At 40.1% G+C, this 20725-nt stretch overlaps 1 protein-coding gene across 3 annotated transcripts in view; it reads left to right on the top strand.

Annotated features, from left to right (window-relative positions):
* GUCY1A1 (guanylate cyclase 1 soluble subunit alpha 1) overlaps positions 1-20725 on the top strand; it is a 61496-nt gene that overhangs the window by 33267 nt on the left and 7504 nt on the right. For all 3 annotated transcript variants that reach the window (XM_055144556.1, XM_055144555.1, XM_055144557.1), the window contains exons 4-8: positions 1970-2028; positions 3700-4409; positions 5867-6352; positions 10035-10178; positions 13613-13767. In XM_055144556.1, the coding sequence (XP_055000531.1) occupies positions 1970-2028; positions 3700-4409; positions 5867-6352; positions 10035-10178; positions 13613-13767 (1554 nt within the window). The remainder of the gene's footprint in view (positions 1-1969; positions 2029-3699; positions 4410-5866; positions 6353-10034; positions 10179-13612; positions 13768-20725) is intronic.

Genomic DNA, 20725 nt, shown 5'->3' with positions numbered 1-20725 from the left:
AATATTTATAAGGAAAATCTAACAAAACATAGATTATTTTTTATGTTGGTTTGATTACAGAAAAAACCTGGACTGCTTTATTTATGTTCCCTCCTGGGAGTTTTTATATATACTAGTTTTCTCTCAGTATAGAACTCTATAATATTAACCTAATAATTTTAACAGAAAAGTAAATATGGTTTTTTTCATTAAAAAAATTTTTTATTAGTGAATCACCATGGGGTATAGTTACAAACTTACAAACTTTCGTGTTTGCATTTCAGTCACACAATGATCATTTACCCATCCCTCCACCAGTGCCCATTCTCTGCCACCAATGTTCCCAATATCCCTCCCACCACCCCCACCCCACCCTCCACCTCCCCACCTTACTTCTGCATCAGGGCATTCCCTTTTGTTCTCTCTCATTTTGGGTGTTGTAGTTTGCAATAAAGATATTGAGTGGCCATCGTGTTCGGTCTATAGTCTACTTTCAGCATGCTTCTTTCAACCCTGCTCACTCTTACAGTCTTAGTTATATCCCAAAGCATGAGGGATTAGGGATTACACATAGGTGTGGTCATACAATCAACAGAGGTAAAATTCTTCCTTCAGGGGATGCTTATTCTAGGACAACTCTCATTCAGCAGGACAACCTGCTGGAGAGTGAAATTCCATCTATGGGCATGTTACTCCTTTCCTTAGTCCAACAAACATATAAACATTCACAATATTAGTCATTTTGTATGGACACAGAGATAAATTAAGTTTATAGGGTGGCTCTCTTGGGCATATCTTGCTATAGATCTCAGACTAAAGTTCTCAGGCCAGATTAGTCTTTCCTAATCCTAGCAGGGTCCTAATCTAGTTGTTACTTTTTGGATGACAGAACTTGTCCATGATCATGCTCTTAACTTACGGTTAAGTAACATGGCACTTTGGCCTTGCCCACTTCGATGCCAGGTAGCTCATAGCTTGCCCTGGGTCCATCCAGTCCCTCGTTGGGACCCTGCTTTTTGGGTACTAGGAACTAAGAGCGACTGAGGCTTATGTTGAGAAAGCAGATACCCAGGAGTGAATACTATTCAGAGTCGATTAGCTCCCAAGTTACAAAAGCATAATATTAACTATCTTGCTGTGACTATACAAAAGGGACATTGCTTTATTTTTTTTTTATTACTGAGAATTTAAAAGTGTTTATTTGGAGATTGTCCAGGTCATTTGGAGTCGGCATCTTCTTTTTTTTATATATATATATATTTTTAATTTATTTATTTTTAATTAGTGAATCACCGTGAGGGTACAGTTACAGATTTATACACTTTTGTGCTTATGCTTCCCTCATACAAAGTTCGGGAACCCATCCCTTCACCAGTGCCCATTCTCCACCACCAGTAAACCCAGCCTTCCTCCCACCCTCCCCAATCCCATCTCCCCCCACCCCTACCCTGCCACTGTGGCAGGGCATTCCCTTCTGTTCTCTCTCTCTAATTAGCTGTTGTGGTTTGCAATAAAGGTGTTGAGTGGCCACTGTGCTCAGTCTCTAGCCCTCATTCAGCCCGCAACTCCCTTCCCCCACATGGTCTTCGACTACATTATAGTTGGTGATGCCTTCTTTTGAGTTGCCCTTTCCCCAGAATGTGAGGCCAGCCTCCAAGCCATGGAGTCAACCTCCTGGTACTTATTTCTACAATTCTTGGGTGTTAGTCTCCCACTCTGTTATTCTATATTCCACAGATGAGTGCAATCAGAAAGGTAAATATGTTTTATTAAAATGATTAAATAATCGATAATGGGTATGCCATAAACACTTCCAAAATTTTTTTCTGAGTTAAAAATGTCACTGTTTCTTTCCTTTTAATGTTATAGTCCAAGTTCTCCACTGAAAAATGCATTTGAACTTGATTTCTTTCCTTATTTCTGTATGTTGTAGTCTCATATTTTAACCATTTTTTCCAGTTTGTAACTTAAGCTATTGAACTATTTTCAGAAAATCTTTGGAAAAAGAAGACTTTGAAAAAATAATTGCAGACCAAGCAACTTCGGCAGGTAATAAAGTTATTTGAATATATGTCATTGTGAAATAATTACACTTGTAGAACTAATATTTGTTCTGTAATCTACTATTTTCCATTGTTGGAAAATGTGTATGGAACTAATATTTCTCCTGAAATACACATGTATATTTACGGGTAAATTCCCATGAAAATTGTTCATTATTATGTTTTGTTACCATAAAGAATAAATCTATTTTTATTCTATTCATTTGTTTGATTTAAAAGATTTCCTCCTTTTATGTTATTTATTTGTGGAGACATCGAAGGCTTCCTGGGAACCCTACCCATACGGGTTTTTATATTGTAATCATATATTGAAGTGTTCTTCATTTATGCATGAACACAATAAATTATATTTTCATAAAGGTTGGAGGCAATAATGGGGAAAAGGTTAAGAGCTTTCATATTAATTATGCTGTTTTTTTAAAAAAATAGATGAATAACTTTGTTACTTCTGTTCAATGTTTATGTTGCCCAGTAGGCTGTCTTTCTAGATGTACAAGATAATGAAAATTTAATAATGGGGCCAGGGAGAAAGCTCAGAGTTTAGGGCACATAATTTGCATGGACCAGGTTTTAAGTTGGCGTCTCTAGTAGCCCCCAGTGCATGGCACACCGGCCCAGGTGACCCTAAGCTTCATTCAACTCAAGCAGTGCTATATAGCTGTGTTCCAGCTTTGAGACAAGTGGCCCATTGTCTAGATTGACCCTTGCATTTCTGGAGAATTGCGTGAGAATCTCCACCACTCAACCCCCAAATTTAAAAACCTTCACTCCTTCCTAGGACCTAGGTACTAGCCTAAATATCATCTTTAAAAAGCCACTGTTGTTTACCTGAAGTCACAAACAAGAGAAACGTGTTTCACGGCATGTAAGGAATAGAGGTAATGGAAGGAAATGACATGTAAAGGATAAAGGCAGTAAAAAAATGTATTCCAAGTTAATACTCATTCTGGTGACTTTCTACACAAGAATGTTATCTTCCTCTGGAAAACAGAAAAGGTGCTTTGTATCATCTATAGAAAGAAGTGATAAAATAGAGTTTCAAGACCAGTGATTTAAAATTCACCTAGGCTAGAGAGACAGTAAAACAGGTAGAGAACTTGAATATAGCTGTCCCAGGTTTGATCCCTGGCACCATAGATCGTTCCTGGGGTACCTCCACGAGTTACCATGACTTCAGAGCCAGATGTAAACCCTGGGCATTTGTATGAGTGGTCCAAGGCCCGAACATGCCACATCCCCTAAAAAAAATTTACCCTGTGTCCGATTCTTACCTGCTAGAGGTCTCCCAAAAGGAAAACGTCTTCTTTTTTGTAGATATATGTCCAGTAGTTAATGGAAAGCATGAAGATCTTTTTTTCTGAAGTGAATATAAGCTCAGAAATTTAATCACTCTTTTATACTTGTTTAAGGGTGGTGTGCATAAAAGTTGTCATTATATTAAATTGGTTTTTTAAAAAAAACTTAGCAGAGTTGGACTTTTTGTTGCTGTTGTTTTGTTTTGGGGCCACACTTGGTGGTGCTCAGGGTTTACTCCTGATTCTGTGCTCAGGGATCATTTCTGGTGGGTGCAGGGACCATATGGGCTATTGTGAAGTAATGGCTAAACCCTCCTTGAATGACTTGATCTAGAAGAAAACATCCTAGTCTGTGCTTCCAGGGGTCCCGGTGGAGATCGTCAAAGAATCTCTCGGCGAAGAGCTTTTCAACATTTGTTACGAAGAAGATGAACACATCCTCAGAGTGGTCGGAGGAACCCTCAAAGATTTCTTAAACAGCTTCAGCACTCTTCTGAAACAGAGCAGCCACTGCCAAGAGGCAGAGAAGAGAGGCCGGCTGGAGGAGGCCTCCATTCTGTGCCTGGATAAGGACGACGACTTCCTCAACGTTTACTACTTCTTCCCGAAGAAAATCACATCGTTGCTTCTGCCGGGCATCATTAAGGCCGCAGCGCACACCTTGTACGACACGGAAGTGGCTGTGACTCTGCTGCCACCCTGCTTCCACAACGACTGCTCGGAGTTTGTTAATGAGCCCTACTTGCTCTACTCGGTCCAAGTCAAGAGCTCCAAGGCCTCCCTGTCCCCGGGCAAGCCCCAGTCATCCCTGGTCATCCCCACTTCTCTCTTCTGTAAGACGTTTCCTTTCCATTTCATGTTTGACAAAGACATGACAATCCTGCAATTTGGCAATGGCATCCGGCGGCTGATGAACAGGAGAGACTTCCAAGGGAAACCTCACTTTGAAGAGTACTTTGAAATTCTCACTCCCAAAATCACCCAGACGTTTAGTGGAGTCATGACTATGTTAAACATGCAGTTTGTTGTTCGAGTGCGGAGATGGGACAATTCTGTGAAGAAATCATCCAGGGTAAGGAAATTAATAGTGTTTTCTTTCCCTAGTGTTTTGATTTGTTTGTATGCTTACTTGGGGACCACACCCGGCTTGGGGGCTTACTCCTGGCTCTGTGCTCAGGGATCACTCTTGGTAGGCTCAAGGGACAAGATATACTAAGGATTGAATCTTGGTTGGCTGTGTGCAAGGCTAGCACTGTGCCCGCTATACTATTTCTCCAGTCCAATATGTCAGTATTTTGATTAAGAAATTAGTTACAGCATATTTAAATGTGCAACACCAAAAGACAAAATTGTATGTCTCACTACAAATGTTTTAATAAAACATTTATGTCTAAAACAACTCTCATATAATTGGAAGACCTGATTCGATTCTTTAAATTATTTTTTAAAAATAATTTAAAGATTTTTTTTCTGCAAAATCCTCTTATTGGCTTTCTTTCTTTTGACTACACAGATATCCATTGAATGTGTGCATCTTTGAAAATCATTTTTCACTATTTTAGAGCTGAATTAGATAAATTATACAAAATCTAATTATCATCACATAACTGACTTAATTGATAACAATATGAGGTATGTTTTATAAAATACAACTAAAATATTTGTTTTTTATTGGGGTTAAAATGGACTTTTAACCAATAATAGGCATGGAAAATCAATGACTTGATAAATTGTTAGAGAATGTGGCAACGAGATGCTCTCTCGTCAATTTAGCTAATAATTCAGTTTTAGCAAAGGAATTTTGCTTAATCATAGCTGATAATATAAACAAAGCTGTCAGGCTTGTGATAAACATAAACTTTGCATAATTGTGAGACAAGAGGCTCCTCCAAATGAAAACAACTTAATTGTCTTTTATCATAAAGGTGTATGCTTTTTAAAAAAAATGGATATTTGATTTTCTTTAAGTGGATGACATTTAAGATTTCACTGTAGAAAAAAACTAGCTAATATACTTTTTTCCTAAGGACAAATATTGCTATTTAATCATTTGTAATTCACTAAGCATATTTTGGCCTTCTTTGAGGATTTGCTACAGTGAACCACAAATTAACTTCTCTTTCTACGTCCATACATGTTAACTCTGGTTACCCAAAATGGCCCACGGGAGCCACATCTCTCCCAAGTGTCTCTTGGACCAACTTTTTCTGCTAACTGCTATTGTCAAAGGTGTCGCAGGGACCAGCCAGCCTTATTTTTGACATATTATTGAAGTCAGAATTTGGGACATTGTTCACTGAAAAGCAAGGTTTCTGTGTAGAGTACAAGCCGAAAGAGTCCTCAGATGTCACCACACGTTTGAGAGCTTCAAGAACAGTAGAGAGCAGACTGTTCTTTGTCCAATAGAAAAAAAAATAAGGTGAAATGCGAAAGAATGACCACTGTATCTCTTTTTTTTTTCTCCTTTCGTCTCTCAAAACACTATTGAGAATCTTGGCTAACCCATAGTCGATTGCCTTTGCTTCACAGGTTATGGACCTCAAAGGCCAAATGCTCTACATTGTTGAATCCAGCGCCATCCTGTTCCTGGGGTCCCCTTGCGTGGACAGGTTGGAAGATTTCACAGGGCGGGGGCTCTACCTGTCCGACATCCCCATCCACAATGCGCTGCGGGATGTGGTCTTGATAGGGGAGCAAGCCAGAGCTCAAGATGGCCTGAAGAAGAGGATGGGGAAGCTGAAGGCGACGCTGGAGCAGGCCCACCTGGCCCTGGAGGAAGAGAAGAAAAAGACGGTTGACCTCCTGTGCTCTATCTTTCCCTCTGAGGTCGCGCAGCAGCTGTGGCAGGGGCAGGTCGTGCAAGCCAAGAAGTTCAGCAACGTCACCATGCTTTTCTCGGACATCGTGGGCTTCACGGCCATCTGCTCACAGTGCTCGCCCCTCCAGGTCATCACCATGCTGAATGCCCTGTACACGCGCTTCGACCAGCAGTGCGGAGAGCTGGATGTGTACAAGGTAAGCCTGGAGCGGGACAGGGTTCCTTGCACCAGCCCAATGGACTGCTGGGGGGGTGGGGGTGGGGGAAAGCCCTGCCACTTGGACCTGAGTCTGAATGCAAATGAAAGCGTTTCTCCGCAGGGTCGGGCAGGCCCCATCCTGGGAGCAGGCATTGTGCGCTAATCATGTGGGTGTTCTCCAGCCAGAAATAGCTCTGCGACTGCTCAGAAGCAGAGATAATTATTCCATAAAAGAACTCCCGCATTGTTTTCTCTCTCTCTCTCTCTCTCCCCGTCTCTCTCTCTCCCTCTCTCTCTCTCTCTCTCCCCCCCCCTCTCTCTCTCTCTCTCTCTCTCTCTCTCTCTCTCTCTCTCTCTCTCTCTCTCTCTCTCTCTCCCAAAGAATAAACACCAAATGGAGGGGTGATCAATTACACAGAGGGCAGGGCTGGGACTGGCGATGGGGCGAGGCTGGCCCCAGGAAAAGATAAATCCAAAAGTCAACACACCTGACATTTGATTGTGAAAACCAAGTGGAGTTATGAAGCATAAAAGAATTCAAAGTGGGCCTCTACGGGGAAAATGTACACTTTATATGAGTAAACATAAACTTGAGTACTATGCAGCTCATCGTAAAGCAGATATATTTAATACAGCCTGACACTGTACTTTTCACTGCTGTGAACTGTAACCCAAATCACCTTGGGAAGACATTGTTGTAGAGAGGATGAGGGTTGACATCTGAAGAAGGATTGCATTTGAGCCTTTTCTCTACCTTACTTGGTAAACTGAGGAAGGTAGACTCTTTCACTTCCAAAACAGAAAATGAGACCTAGTTTCAGTGCTGACATGCATGAATAATATGCATTCCGCCCCTAATTCCTCGTGAGAAGAATCTAGAAAGAGTATGAAAAATAATGTCTAGTACTTATCAGGAGCAGGATTTATTGAGTTCCTCTTTCATTTAGAGTGTTATTTGAGGTACTGGAATGACTTTTCCTCAACCACAATAATTATAAAAAAATGAAACTTATGCTAGCTAATGTAGAGCTTTTACATTCTGTCCATTCTGTCATTCATTTAGAATTAATACATATTTTTGCTGATTGAAATTAGTTCTAATTTTTTGCCGTATTATCAATAAGAAGAAAACATGCATCTAATCTGCTGTGACTTGAACCATCTCTTCATTTGCCAGCGCACTCTGGTATTTCAGAGCTTCCCCTAATGTGGAGTACATTTTTTGAGGAGGAAATAATCATTACCATGAGAATACATAACCTCTGCTTTGTTCCAGTCTAGATGCCAGAAGTGTAAAACCTTCCTTCCTACAACTTCTAACAGGAAATTCCAGGCAAAGCTATGATTCCCTTGGGAAAAAAAGAGTTTCGTGTATAATTACAGATAAATGAATAGGCTTGTTAGGTTAAGCTTGATGGCCTCTTGTGGAATTCGTTATATTTATTTGGAGTTATTTTCTATCTTGAGAATGTTCCTCTTCTCAGAATTGAGAGAACATTTACTTTCCTTTGGAAATGGTTGTGATTGATTTGCAGAAGCAATTGCTATCAAATATTTAGACTAAACTCATCTTACTAAGGATGGTAGCCAGAGTATCCGCACTAATACAAGAGCAGCTTAAGCTAGATAAGAATTGCCATTTCTGTTATCTCTTGACTTGGAATACTTAGAGACTGCTCTTACAATTGGGGTCTTATCCATGTATACATGTGATACATGAATACATGTAAAACATATAGGATGCATAATGATAAACTGATTGATAAGTAGATGCCTGCCTGCCAATGAATTGTTAGTTTAGCAATTCTATGACCTCATTGAACTGAAACCTTATTTACTTTTTCCTTTCTATTCATTCTTCTTCTTGTTGATTTAAATATTCATTTATTACTTGGGCAAATATTTATGACTCATCAATTACTTGCAAGCATAGATGGGCACAATTCCTACAAGAGTTTTTATTTGAGGGAAAATTGTTGTATTGAAAAACATGAGATTCTCATCTCACCTGAGGGATGCCTGATTCCTTTCCAGACTGTACCAGGTACCATAGCAACAGGGGAGAAAGACCAAGTACGGTTGCCACTTCCCTCAACTCAGCATTTATTGAAGCCTTTGATTTGTTAGACTTGATGATAAGCAGTTATTATGTCATCACTGCTGAGGAAAATCTTCAGTACTGTCTGGTTTGTTCATTAGCAAAAGCACTGATTATAAATCGGTTCATATAAAAGACTAACTTAGAGAATTTGCATTATACTCTGTCAAAATAGGCCACAAATGAGTGAATTTTATTGTATTCCAGTAGATCTAATATCCTGGTAGAAAGAAAATATGGCTGCTTTAAGGGAGGGAAGATAGAGGGTTAACACAGTATTGCTTAAACTTGTAAATGTTTACACCCATGTTTTACAAGAAGAGAGATGGTAAAGCTTGATCATTGTATTGCAGAGGGTTAGAACAGAATTTCTTAAGTTTTAGCAGGAAATAAAGGAAACACAGATACACCAAGTCATTATTTGCAGAATTATTGCTTCAGACAAAGGAATAGCAAGTGGGAACATATTTGGTATGTTTGAGGTATGTTGGGAGGTCAGTGGAATTGGAACAAAGTATGCAAGATGGAGAATAAGGACTAAGGGGAGTAACGTTAGGGATTAGTTGACAAACAAGTCAGGAACCAAGGAATATTTGTAAGATTTCTGTATTTGCTCAGAGAGTTCATTCTTTCTCATCTCTATTATTCCACATTGGAGGCTCTGGGAAAGAAGAGTAAAGTGGCCTAATAAATTACAGTTAGTATTTAGAAGAGAGTAAAAATGCAACTACTAGAGTTAGCAAATTACCTGTAGATTTAAATGAATAGATTATTATAGTCAGAATCACAGATAAAAATGCCTGTCATAACAGTGATAAATAAAACACTTGGAATTTGTTTGATTTTCAATAGCCTTCCAAGCATTATTGTTTCTCATTTATGAAATGACACCTGGGTTTCTCTACTCAGTGACTAATATTAATGAAAACACTTTCTCAGAAAATTCCCAAAATCCCTTTTGAAAACAAAGGACTATTTTTAGGCGTTGGGCAGGCATGCTCAGCTTGTTCAGGGTTTACTCCTGGCTCTGTACACAGGGATCACTCCTGGCAGAGCTTGGGGTAACCTATGTGGTGCAGGGGATATAGTCTGAGTCAGTAGCATGCAAGGCAAGTGCCTTAACCCAGTAGTATGGTATAAAGTACTTTTAAACACATCATTCACCAAACTGTGTGTGTGACTATGTGCAAAACACTGTATTGAGAGAGTGCAAAATCTGTAGGTGATTCCAATATTTTGAATCAATTCTTTATAAATTCAAAACTGATCATTTGTTTAAAAAATTGACTTGGCTAAGTGAAAAGGCAAAATGATAAGATGAGATGGGAAAAATCTGGGAACAAGTATGAGGTGGAAACTTCTCTGATCCTGGCCTCACAGGATTGTTCTGCCTTTCAGTACCATTCACTGGTGTCTAATGATAATTGAGTCCATTTCCTGAAGGTGAAAAAAGGCATTTGAGACCATCTGCTTTATTCTCACTTCCTACAGGGTGTGCCATGGTTCTTATCTTCTACTGTATGTATATGCTGTGCTTCTTCCAGAACTTGTATTTAAAATATCAAACTTTTGCTGTGTGTAGGTGGAGACCATTGGAGATGCATATTGTGTGGCCGGTGGACTGCACAAAGAAAGTGATACCCATGCCGTGCAGATAGCGCTGATGGCCCTAAAGATGATGGAGCTCTCTGATGAGGTCATGTCTCCCCATGGGGAACCTATCAAGGTAAGGAGGGTCAGATGTTCTCCAGACCACATCAGGGGAACAGATGCTTCATTGTTGTTAAAAGAATGATGTATCTGTCAGAGTTTTGCTATAGAGAGAAGGATCTCTGATTCATTTAAGCAGAAAGAATTACTAGGGGGTACAAAATCACGTCCAGGATCATTGATAAGGCCAATATCATCTATATTCAGTCTTCAAAAATAGTTTTTAAGCTGAATGTTAAGTGTGGTAATGTACATTTGAATTTAATGTGTTGTAAAACATATATAGTGAGGTAAACTGGTAACTCTTAATGCTTTTTTTTTCACTTATGACCTCTTTTCACCCAAGAAATGCAAAACTGCTGCCAGAAATACTCCAGATTCATTATGCATTTGATTTTTAATTGATTTCTTGTCATTGAACATTCAGAAACCTTTTACTGCTGGCATAGTTTTCATGACCTCTCTCCCCCATCACACTCCACATTTAGTTCCATGACCCATATAGCATTATCAGCCATGATTTAAGAAGCTAGGATATAAGCTAATGTTCCTGTAATAAAAAAAAATTTCAATTCCCAAAGCTGCCCTGGAGAACCAATGCTCTTTCTATGATGCTAAAATTGGCTCCAGAACTATGTTTCCCTGATCAGTCAGGAAACATGTTCAGAAAGCTGCTGTCTCTATGACTGATTATAGAACAGAACTGTATCAACTCTGATTTGAGTCAGAAACACAGAGCTCCTGTATAGGGACATCATCAAATGAGTGATTGAAACTGGGCTTTACACAGCAAGCTGTGGAGCACCCAAGACTTATACAGTTGTGCTTGGCCTTGGACCCACAGAAGTACAGTTAGAGCAGGAAGCCCGGCTTCCAAATCTCAGCGAGTATATACCTCATTGAGTAAACCAAAGTAGATCTAGACACTGAAAGTATGAAAAACATGGTTTTTAATTTTTTTCTGTCCCTAGTGGGGATGGCATTACACAAGAATGAATACTGAGTGCTAATGCATCAATATTTTTTAAGGTACATGATATCCAACATTTCTAGATAAGCCCCATTCTAGAATAACCTCATAGTGCAGTTGCTAAAATGAAATGATTGTGGGTGACATTGGTTTAAAAGACTGATGCTGAATAGATTATCATTCATTATCCTACTTATTGTAAATCTGCTATTTAATTTTTATGAACCAGTCCTCAGTAGATCATCTTCAGAAGTGTACTTTGAAGTAATATCAGATCCTATCTGATATGCTATAAACTATGTAGTGGGAGTTGACGGGGTGGGAAACTGGGGACATTGGTGCTAAGAAATTACACTGGTGAAGAGATGGGTGTTGGAACATTGTATGACCGAAACCCAATCATGAACTGCTTTGTAATGTTCTAGCTCACCGTGATTTCACTGTATCACTGTCATCCCGTTGTTCATCAATTTACTTGAGCAGGCAAGAGTAATGTCTTCATTCCTCCTAGCCCTGAGATTTTAGCGAACTCTCCTTACTTGTCTTTTCCAACATGATTTAATAAAAAAAATATATATATAAAATTTACAAAAAATTAAAATATAAAAAAGTTAAAAGTTCTAACAAAAACAAACAGAAAAACTGACTTCTTACATATAAGCCCACGTAGCAGCGGTCAAGGTGCTGCGAACTGTGTGACCTTTTTGATCCCATTTTAGTAGCCCTACAGTGACACTTTCATTATTTTCTACATATGAACCCAAACAATTTTTGGTTCATTGCACAGACGGGAGGATTCTTTGATGCCCTGTGTCAGGAGGAGAGCCTGAAATCAGAATATTCATGTATTTCCTGTTTGTGGAGGGAAATGCTAGAGCCTGGTAGTGTTAGGGGCCACAAGGGTAATTTCTAGTAGTATATGTGGGGTTTGGGGGCTTGAATTCAATCTCTCACTCCCAAATCACTACCCCTACTACTTAAGCCACATACCTGGCCTCATTATCAGATTGTAAAAGCACCAGGAGGTCAGAGAGATCGTTTGGAGGGTGAGGTGCTTCCCTTGCATGCCTGATCTGTGCTCAGTCCCCAGAACCGCATCTGTCCCCAGGCACTGCCAGGAGTGATCCCTGAGCACAGAGCCAGGAGTAAACCTTGAGTACTGCTGGATGTCCCCACTCCTCAACACCCCCCTCATTTTTTTTAAAGTACCATAATATCTAGGTTTTCCACATTTAATTTTCATAATTAAAATTTAAAATTTTTTAATCCTTGTGAGGTTTTTGGTGGGTGGCTCCCATCTGGCAGTGTTTTGGGATTACTCCTGGATTTGTGCTCATGTTTCATTCCTGGCAGGCCTGAGAGATTGTAGTTGTAAAAACTTGGCTATGATGATCTGGGTCTAAGCAACTCTAACTCTTTCTCTGTACCTTTTGTCTTAAAAGTTACAGTGCTATTCTCATAATGTTTGGCATTTAAAAGAAAAGTGCTTAAAACCCTCCACTTCGTATCCTGAGAGGTGTCTTGTTTTGCCTCCACTGACGGTGTTGTCGGAAACAGCTCCTGAGTGTTTTTCTGGCCCGCTAGATAGAATACGTTCCCAAGAAAAACCCATAGACACTTAGTCTTGTCACTGCAGTGAATGTGATGGGCTAAGTGTGGAAGGTAGCATCAGATATTGAAGACAAATGAAATTAAAATGATTGACATGTTAAATGGGAGAGAAGAGAAGGGGAAATTTCCCTTTACCTTGATGGTTATTTCTCTGATTGCTCAAATCGTCAAGATAACTTCAGATAGATTTGTGCAAACCCCCAATTTAAATTTGTAGAGACCATGGTCCCCCAGTGACAAGAATTCAAGGAGGAAGGATTAAGTTACACATCTATCCTGAGCCATGAAATGGATGAGGGCAGTAGACTTCACACAGAGAGGACGGGAGGTCACGGGAGAGAGGGTGACCCAGGAGACAACGCACAGATGTCCTGTAAGCGATGATTCCGCTTGCCCTGCCTCTCCAGAGGTTATTCAGATAGAAAGGGCACGGCTACTGCTGACCCAACTCTGGGAAGGGGCCCTTCCCTGCTTTCCATTCTTCTAGGTAATTTAAGAAGTGGAAAATGTTCCTTGACCCTACAGGACCTCCTCTTATTTTGACTCAAAATAATCTGCATGCCCAGATGCATTTAGGAGACACATGATCTGAATATACTAGGGGGAGGGTGAGAAGGTGAGGAGCAAGGGGGCGAGGGGGTGGCCTTCTAAACCTCAGAAGGGGCGGGTAGAGACGTGACTGATTCTACACAGGAAATTTTAGTTGTTTGTAAGGAGAACAGGGAACGGAGCTGGAGTTTTCGAGAAAGGGAGGAGCACTGTTAGGAGAATGATTACTGGAATAATTTAGACAGCATTCAGAGGACACGGACACGTGAGGATTGTTTTGCCAGCAACCAAGAACACCATGTTATGTTGTGCATTTTTAGATGCGGATTGGTCTGCATTCTGGGTCCGTTTTTGCTGGCGTTGTTGGAGTGAAGATGCCCCGATACTGCCTTTTTGGGAACAATGTCACCTTGGCGAACAAATTTGAGTCGTGCAGTGTACCACGGAAAATCAACGTCAGCCCAACGACATACAGGTACTGATTGCACGGAGCGCCTGACTTGAGAGTACACATTTGCTATTGCCCGCCATTTGTTTTGTACTTAATGCTTCTTTTTGCTTAAGGGATCTTAAAGGAAACAGAAAAGCGATAACTTTTATCTTCGTCAACTTAACCTATGAAGACTACTCTGTAACCTCACAAGAATATCTTTCCCGAGATAGCTGTCACCCAACTGTCATCTTTGATGCCTGCCCCATTTGCTCCCATTTTTCTTCTCTTCTGGCGTGCATGAGCACTCTCCACTCTTTGACAGGTTTCTCACACCGAACTGGAGTCCTGCCAGTCAGATCTGAAAAGTTTCCTGAAGTTAGCACTGGCCCCACAAAGTTGGGGGCCTGGTTTGCCAAGAAGGCTGCCCTTATTACAGCTGCCATTTATGTCTAAATGTTTTTTTTCAGTTTTTACATTTCAGTTTCGGGACACATGCAGTTGTGCTCAGGGCTTTCTCCTGGCAGGGTTTGGGGGATCATATGGGATGCCAGGGATTAATCCCAGGTCTGCTGCATGCCAGGCCAGCCCCCTACTGTACTTTTTCTTCAGCCCCATCTCTCTAACTGTACTAACTTCTTATCTCATTTTGAAAATCCCATTCATAATAAAAACCTAAAATAATAAGACATTTTCCCATGGCAGTAATGGTGGCCATCTTAAACTAAGCCAATGAGCCAGTTCATTGTTCATTGAGAAGCTATTTCATAGTGCTTTTTCCTCCTGAAAGCGCCCAAACCTTTTCTTCCTGAACCTGACTCAAATTGGTAAGTTTTCTTCAAATTTCACAGCGAAGAGAGATGAGTCTGTTACAAGGACACCCTCTTCTGGCAGAGCTCTGGCAGCGGTACCCCACCCCCACAAAGCGCCCCGGTCCCCAACTTCTTCTAGACAGAGACCAGCCTCCATGCTCCTATTTGAGCCCATCCTCTCTGGTTTTGCTATTTCTTTTAGCTTAAAATTTCTCCTGAAAAGGAATACTTTCTCTCATCCCTTGCTTGAATGGAATCCTTCCCACCCAAATTGCAAACTTATCTCACGATTAAACCTCTTAAAAATAATGCCTTCCGTTTTCAAGACTTTCTCACCTTGCTGCTCTTTCCTCAGCTCTTGTTTCTAGAGAAACTTCTTACAAGTCTATTTTCTCTGTCGCTCCTTCTTATGCCTCAATTTTTTCCAATTTATGGACTGGAGCTATGACACAGCGGGTAGGGTGTTTGCCTTGCACACGGCCAACCCAGGTTCAATTCCTCTGTCCCACTCAGAGAGCCAGCAAGCTACCGAGAGTATCCCTCCCGCACGGTAGAGCCTGGCAAGCTATCTGTGGCGTACACCATATGCCAAAAACAGTAACAAGTCTCACAATGGAGACGTGACTGGTGCCTGCTTGAGCAAACCGATGAGCAATGGGACGACAGTGCTACATGTTCCTTGTACTCCATAGGAACCCCTTTATTGTTGTTACTGTTGCTCAGGGGTTATTCCTGACTCTGTACTGAGGAATTACTCCTAGTAGTGCTCGGGGACCTTGGGGGGAGCTGGGGATCGAACCTGGGTTGACCGAGTACAAAGCAAACTCCCCACCCTCTGTACTATTGCTCTGGCCCCACCCATGGGAATCTTTTGAATCCGGATGGTGAGTGTAAAGTAGCACGTGAGTAGCGTGCACACATTTTCCTTTTCACAATTTCTTCTTTAGACTGTCTTGACACCAGCACACGTGCCTGGTTTCCTCATTATGCATCTCCAGCTCATCCCATAATTCTTCACCCATATCCTCTCTTCTGTATTTCTACTTACAGGACCATATATCATATTCAAGTTAAATGAGCCCCTTCGAGCAAGTGATTTCACATACACACCTGACGAAATCTGGTGAAATCCACTTCTCACATAGAACAATTGCATTGATCTCTCACAAATTGACTGCACCGTTCTCCAGACTATTCAGATCAGGAAACTCAGAGGGAGGGATCACTCCTTTCTCCACTCTCCACCACCCCCCAACCACCCCATGTCACACAGAAACTATAAATTATTTGCTGATGACACCTTCCTTTTCTCTTCTTTATTTCAACTCATGCCAAGCCATTCTTCAGCCTCCCTTTCCGAAACATCTCAGCACGATCTTCATTCTTCTCCTATGTCCTTTCTTACTGCTCTCTTCTGCACAGTTCCTCCTCCACATATGACCTAGGTTGTCTGGGCTGGAGAGACCGCCCCATGCCCTGAGCACATGTGCTGCATATGGGATCTCAGGCTCCAGCTCTGAAACCATAGGGGCTTCCAAGAACCGCCAGGGAGCCACTGAGAATCACTGGGAATTCCCTCCCACTCAATTCCAAAAGAAAAATATCCGATTTTCTTGTGAAAGTATAAATCAGAGTATGTTCCCTCTATTTTAAGACCCTCCAGTGACTTCTTATCACAATCAAAAGAGAAGTTAAACTTATTCCCATAATCTAAAATGCTCTCTGTAGTCAAACCAAGGTCTTGCTGGCCTCGGATGCCTTATTTTCATCCACTTCCTCTTTTCTTTACTGACTTTCTGCCACCCTGGCCTTGTTGTTATTCAACAGACTTGCTAACCTGATTCTTGCATCAAAGATGCTTCTGTTCTTTGATTTTATGCTTCTTTTTGGAGCATCTTGCCCCACCGCCCATCTCCCCTGAATGAGACCTTAAGACAAATATGCTTCTATTAATAGATTCTCCTCTGCTTCCAAGCTCAAGTATTAGCCTCCCCTTCACACTATGGTGTCATCTTCTAGGCAAGTGACTGTTGTTGGAAATGGTCTCTTACTTGTGTGTTTGCTTCCATTTGTAGAGTGTCTCCCTTTGGAGAATATCGTCCTCTGAGGTTGCATGGAAAATGTCTTTTGAGGATCATAGTCATATATGTGCCCCTTCCTTTACCAGAAAATGCCATGATGTTTGTCTTCAATATAAGATTATGGCAGGAAGTCAGCAGGGAGAAATAAATATTACCTAACTAATCTTGATTGTAGTATGAGAATAACTCATAATGGCAGGAGAATTGGAAAAGTTTCTGGGGGCAAAATGGTACCTAGTTGTCTGTAAATAATTTCATGCAGATAAGTCCCAGCTAGAGATAAGAGTCAGTCTCAGAGAGTATTATTTTGCTCTCTTTGGAAAATTTGCCAGGAAGTCTCCTTTACTACAGAAGAGTCAACCACCAGTTCTTCCCGGGACACCTTGTGTTGCTTTTCTAGGATTAAGTAAGAAACTGTGTGTCTCTATGGATTCTGAGGTATCCTGGCCTGTATTTGTATCTGCAAAACAAAATCTCTGCATATAAAAATTGTATTTTTTAAGTTATCCTCTTTTTTTTTTTGAGCTACACCCAGTAGCCCCAAGGGACTGCTCCCAGCAGAAGGGTCACTTTGAAGGTGCAGAGGAACCAGGTGGTGACAGGTAGCATATCTGGGCTTCCTGAATGCTAATCATACACTCTGCTCATTGAGCTATCTCTCTGGCCCCTTTAGTCATTTCTTTAAGCAATATGAAACTAAATGCTCAAATATTTTTCTCATATCTCAAATCCTGGTGGTCTCGAAGTATGATAGGAGACATTGGTATTAGTTACTTGTTTTTACTCCCAAAATATAACTCAGGGTCTTCATCTTCCCAGCAGACATTTTCCTTAAGGGACATTTTAATCAACAATATAAGGTTAAAACTTATATCCTCTTTAGATAACTACATTTCACTGTTACCAGAAGTAATCGTACATATCTTTACTCCACCTATAGTGTGAATGTGTGTGTGTGTGTGTGTGTGTGTGTGTGTGTGTGTGTGAAGTAAGAAAGTTCTTATTGAAACTTCTTTAGAAAGAAGTGAGGGAAGAGGATGAAAAAAGTATATGTTCTAGACAGAACACAGTCTTTTTGGCAGTGGAAATAAGCAAAGAAACAAAGAGAAAAGCAAGTGAGTTTACTTTCAGCACGCATCTCCCTTCCCTCACGGGATCTCCAATCACATTTTACTTGGTGTTCCCTCTTCTATCTGGGCTGCCTTTCCCACAGCGTGTGAGGCCAGCTTCCAAGCCATGGAGCCAACCTCCTAGTATTATATGCTACTATTCTTGGGTGTTAGTCTCCTACTCTGCTATTTTATATTCCACAGATGAGAGCAATCTTTCTGTCTGTCCCTCTCTTTCTGACTCATTTCACTTAGCATGATGCTTTCCATGTTGATCCACTTATATGCAAAGTTCGTGAATTCATTTTCTCTAATAACTGCATAGTATTCCATTGAAAGTAGACTAGAGACTGAACACGGTGGCCACTCAATACCCCTAATGCAGACCATAACACCCAAAGGAGAGAAAGAACAAAATGGAATACCCTGCCACAGAGGTGGGGTGGGGTGGGGGAGGGTGGGACTGGGGGGTGAGAGGGATACTGGGTCCATTGATGGTAGAGAATGGACACTGGTGGAGGGATGGGCTCTTGAATATTGTATGAGGGAAACACAAGCACAAAAATGTGTAAATCTGTAACTGTACCCTCACGGTGACTTACTAATTAAAAAATAAAGACAATTTTAAAAAAAGTAAGTCACAAAAAAAGAGTGAGTTATGTGTTTAAGGGAGATCATGGGCTTTAAGAGCAAACTCACCTATAGTATCCTTAATAAAATATTTTGTATTTTATTATGTGTATATTTTAGAAGCAGTAGAAATGTAGAAAATGAATAAAAGTACCTCATACCCTCACTATCCAGAGACTAATACTTCACATTTTTGTCTATTTTTTTGTTATTTCTTAGTATGTATATATATTCACAGAGGTGACAGTAAAAAAAATTTATATTGAAGCTCAATGATGCCCACTTGAGCAAATCAATGAGCAATGGGATGACAGTGCTACAGTGCATATGAAATACTTTAAAGATTAAATATTGAAACAAAAAGGAAAATAAAGAATGTGAAATAAACTGTAAGAATGAAATTTACAGGGCAAATACTAATCAAATACAGTGCTTTTTAACAACATTGTTAAACGTTTTCCATAAAAATTCTATATTTGGGGGGCTCGAGCAATAGTACCGAAGGTATATTTGTGCACAGCCAACCTATGTTTGGTCACCAGCACCACATAGGGTTCCCAAGCCAAATCAGATGTGATCCTTGAGCACTGAGCCAGGAGTAAACCCGAGCACTGCTCAGTGTGATCTGAAGACAAAGGGAAACATCTTTATTCTTCCTATACCATATTAAAAAACTTTAAAAAGCATATATAATTTTTATTTTAATCAGAAGTTTCTGCTTTCAAAAGTTGAATTAATAATTGAATTATAAAGAAAATAATTCTATTTTTACTCATTCAAGACAAACAGTAATTTGTTGGAGGTTATATAAGAAGTCGTATAAGTAAAAATGGTAATTATTTCTTTGGAGAGCTTTATTTACAGTACATGGAATTCCGGGATGACAATTCTGACATTAAAAAAAGCAAGCTTAGATTTCTTGCTACATTAATTAATATGTGTGTTTAGGACACACCCACATGCACAGAATTCTTACCTTCAAGCTTCCACTTCACGTTCTAATCAGCAATTTCAAATCTTGCCATCCAATAATAATTATAGCCTCCTGTATTTTAAACAGAAGATGTTTTTCTTCTATGTTAGGGGGCAATTTTCTGCACTTGTTTTGGTTTTTACTATAAGCAGAGAACTAGCCAGCTAGATTAGATATTGTATGAAAGGCAGCTGGTCAGTGGAGGGACTATAGAGATTTATGTCATGATGATGGATTACTAAAAATAAAAATGGCACTTGAAGGTTAAGATAGATACTACCTAAGGTGGGAGGTAAATAGATCAGGGAACTCCTATTTACAGGGAAAATCTGAGAACAAAGCCACAGTGTCTGCCATGGGGGCAGGCTAGGGTGGTGGGGGGTTGGGAGTGAAATCGGGGACATTAGTGGTGGGAAATATACACTGGTGAAGGGATGGGTGCTGGAACATTGTATGACAAACTCAATCATGAACAACTTTGTAACTGTGTATCTCACAGTGATTCAAAAATTCAAAAATTAAACTAAAAAAATGTATACCCTAGTGTGGTGTAAGGTTGGTGTACAAACCTTAGCTCTGGGGAATGAGTGAAGAATTCCTCTTCTGGAGCATTTGCTGATTTCTCAGATGTAAATATTTCTTTCACAACTGACTTCAGACTAGTAATGGTTTAATGGGCTTGTAAAATTCCTCACTCTGACAGTCACCTCTCACAAGACCTACGTGTCACTCTCTGTGCCTGCGACACGTGTTCTACAGTTAGGATTAGAATCTGTTTTCATCTCAAGATCAATTAGAATGTATTCAGTTTTTCATTTCTAAACAATGATTTTATAAGTAGTCATTACATCAATCTTTTAGGTGACATACTTAGAAACATAGACTGTTCCCAGCTTCAACTCTTCTAAGCATCCATTTTCTGTGCTAATTGATTTTACCAATATAAGTTCTGCCCACAATGTGTGAAGACTTCTCTTCCTCCAAACCTGAGTTTATCAGAGTTTATAATTTTTAACCAATATGGTAGGTGGTATGTAATATCCAGATAATGTTGATCATCTTATTTAATTAATCTGTTTTATCTTAACATTGGTTCTAAAAAATACACCATTATCCCCACTTCTCAGAGATTATAAAACTAATATAATTTTTCCTATCCAAACCTACATCTACCAGGTTTCAAAGATCACTGTATTACTGTATCACTGTCATCTCGTTGTTCATAGATTTGCTCAAATGGGCACCAGTAATGTCTTAATTTGTCCCTGTCATGTGCTAGTGTAGCCCATTGGTGTCAGCTTGCTCTAGGAACACGAAGAAGAGCACGTTGTTGTAACTGTTAGGCTTCGAAGATAACACTTTTAGTACTATGTAATTCTGTAATGTTTCATTATGTAT

The sequence above is a fragment of the Sorex araneus genome, chromosome 7 (genome assembly GCF_027595985.1).
Source record: "Sorex araneus isolate mSorAra2 chromosome 7, mSorAra2.pri, whole genome shotgun sequence".
NCBI classification, from domain to species: Eukaryota; Metazoa; Chordata; class Mammalia; order Eulipotyphla; family Soricidae; genus Sorex; species Sorex araneus.
The sequence above is the reverse complement of the archived record's forward strand: the minus strand, read 5'-3'. Positions and strand labels throughout refer to the sequence as shown.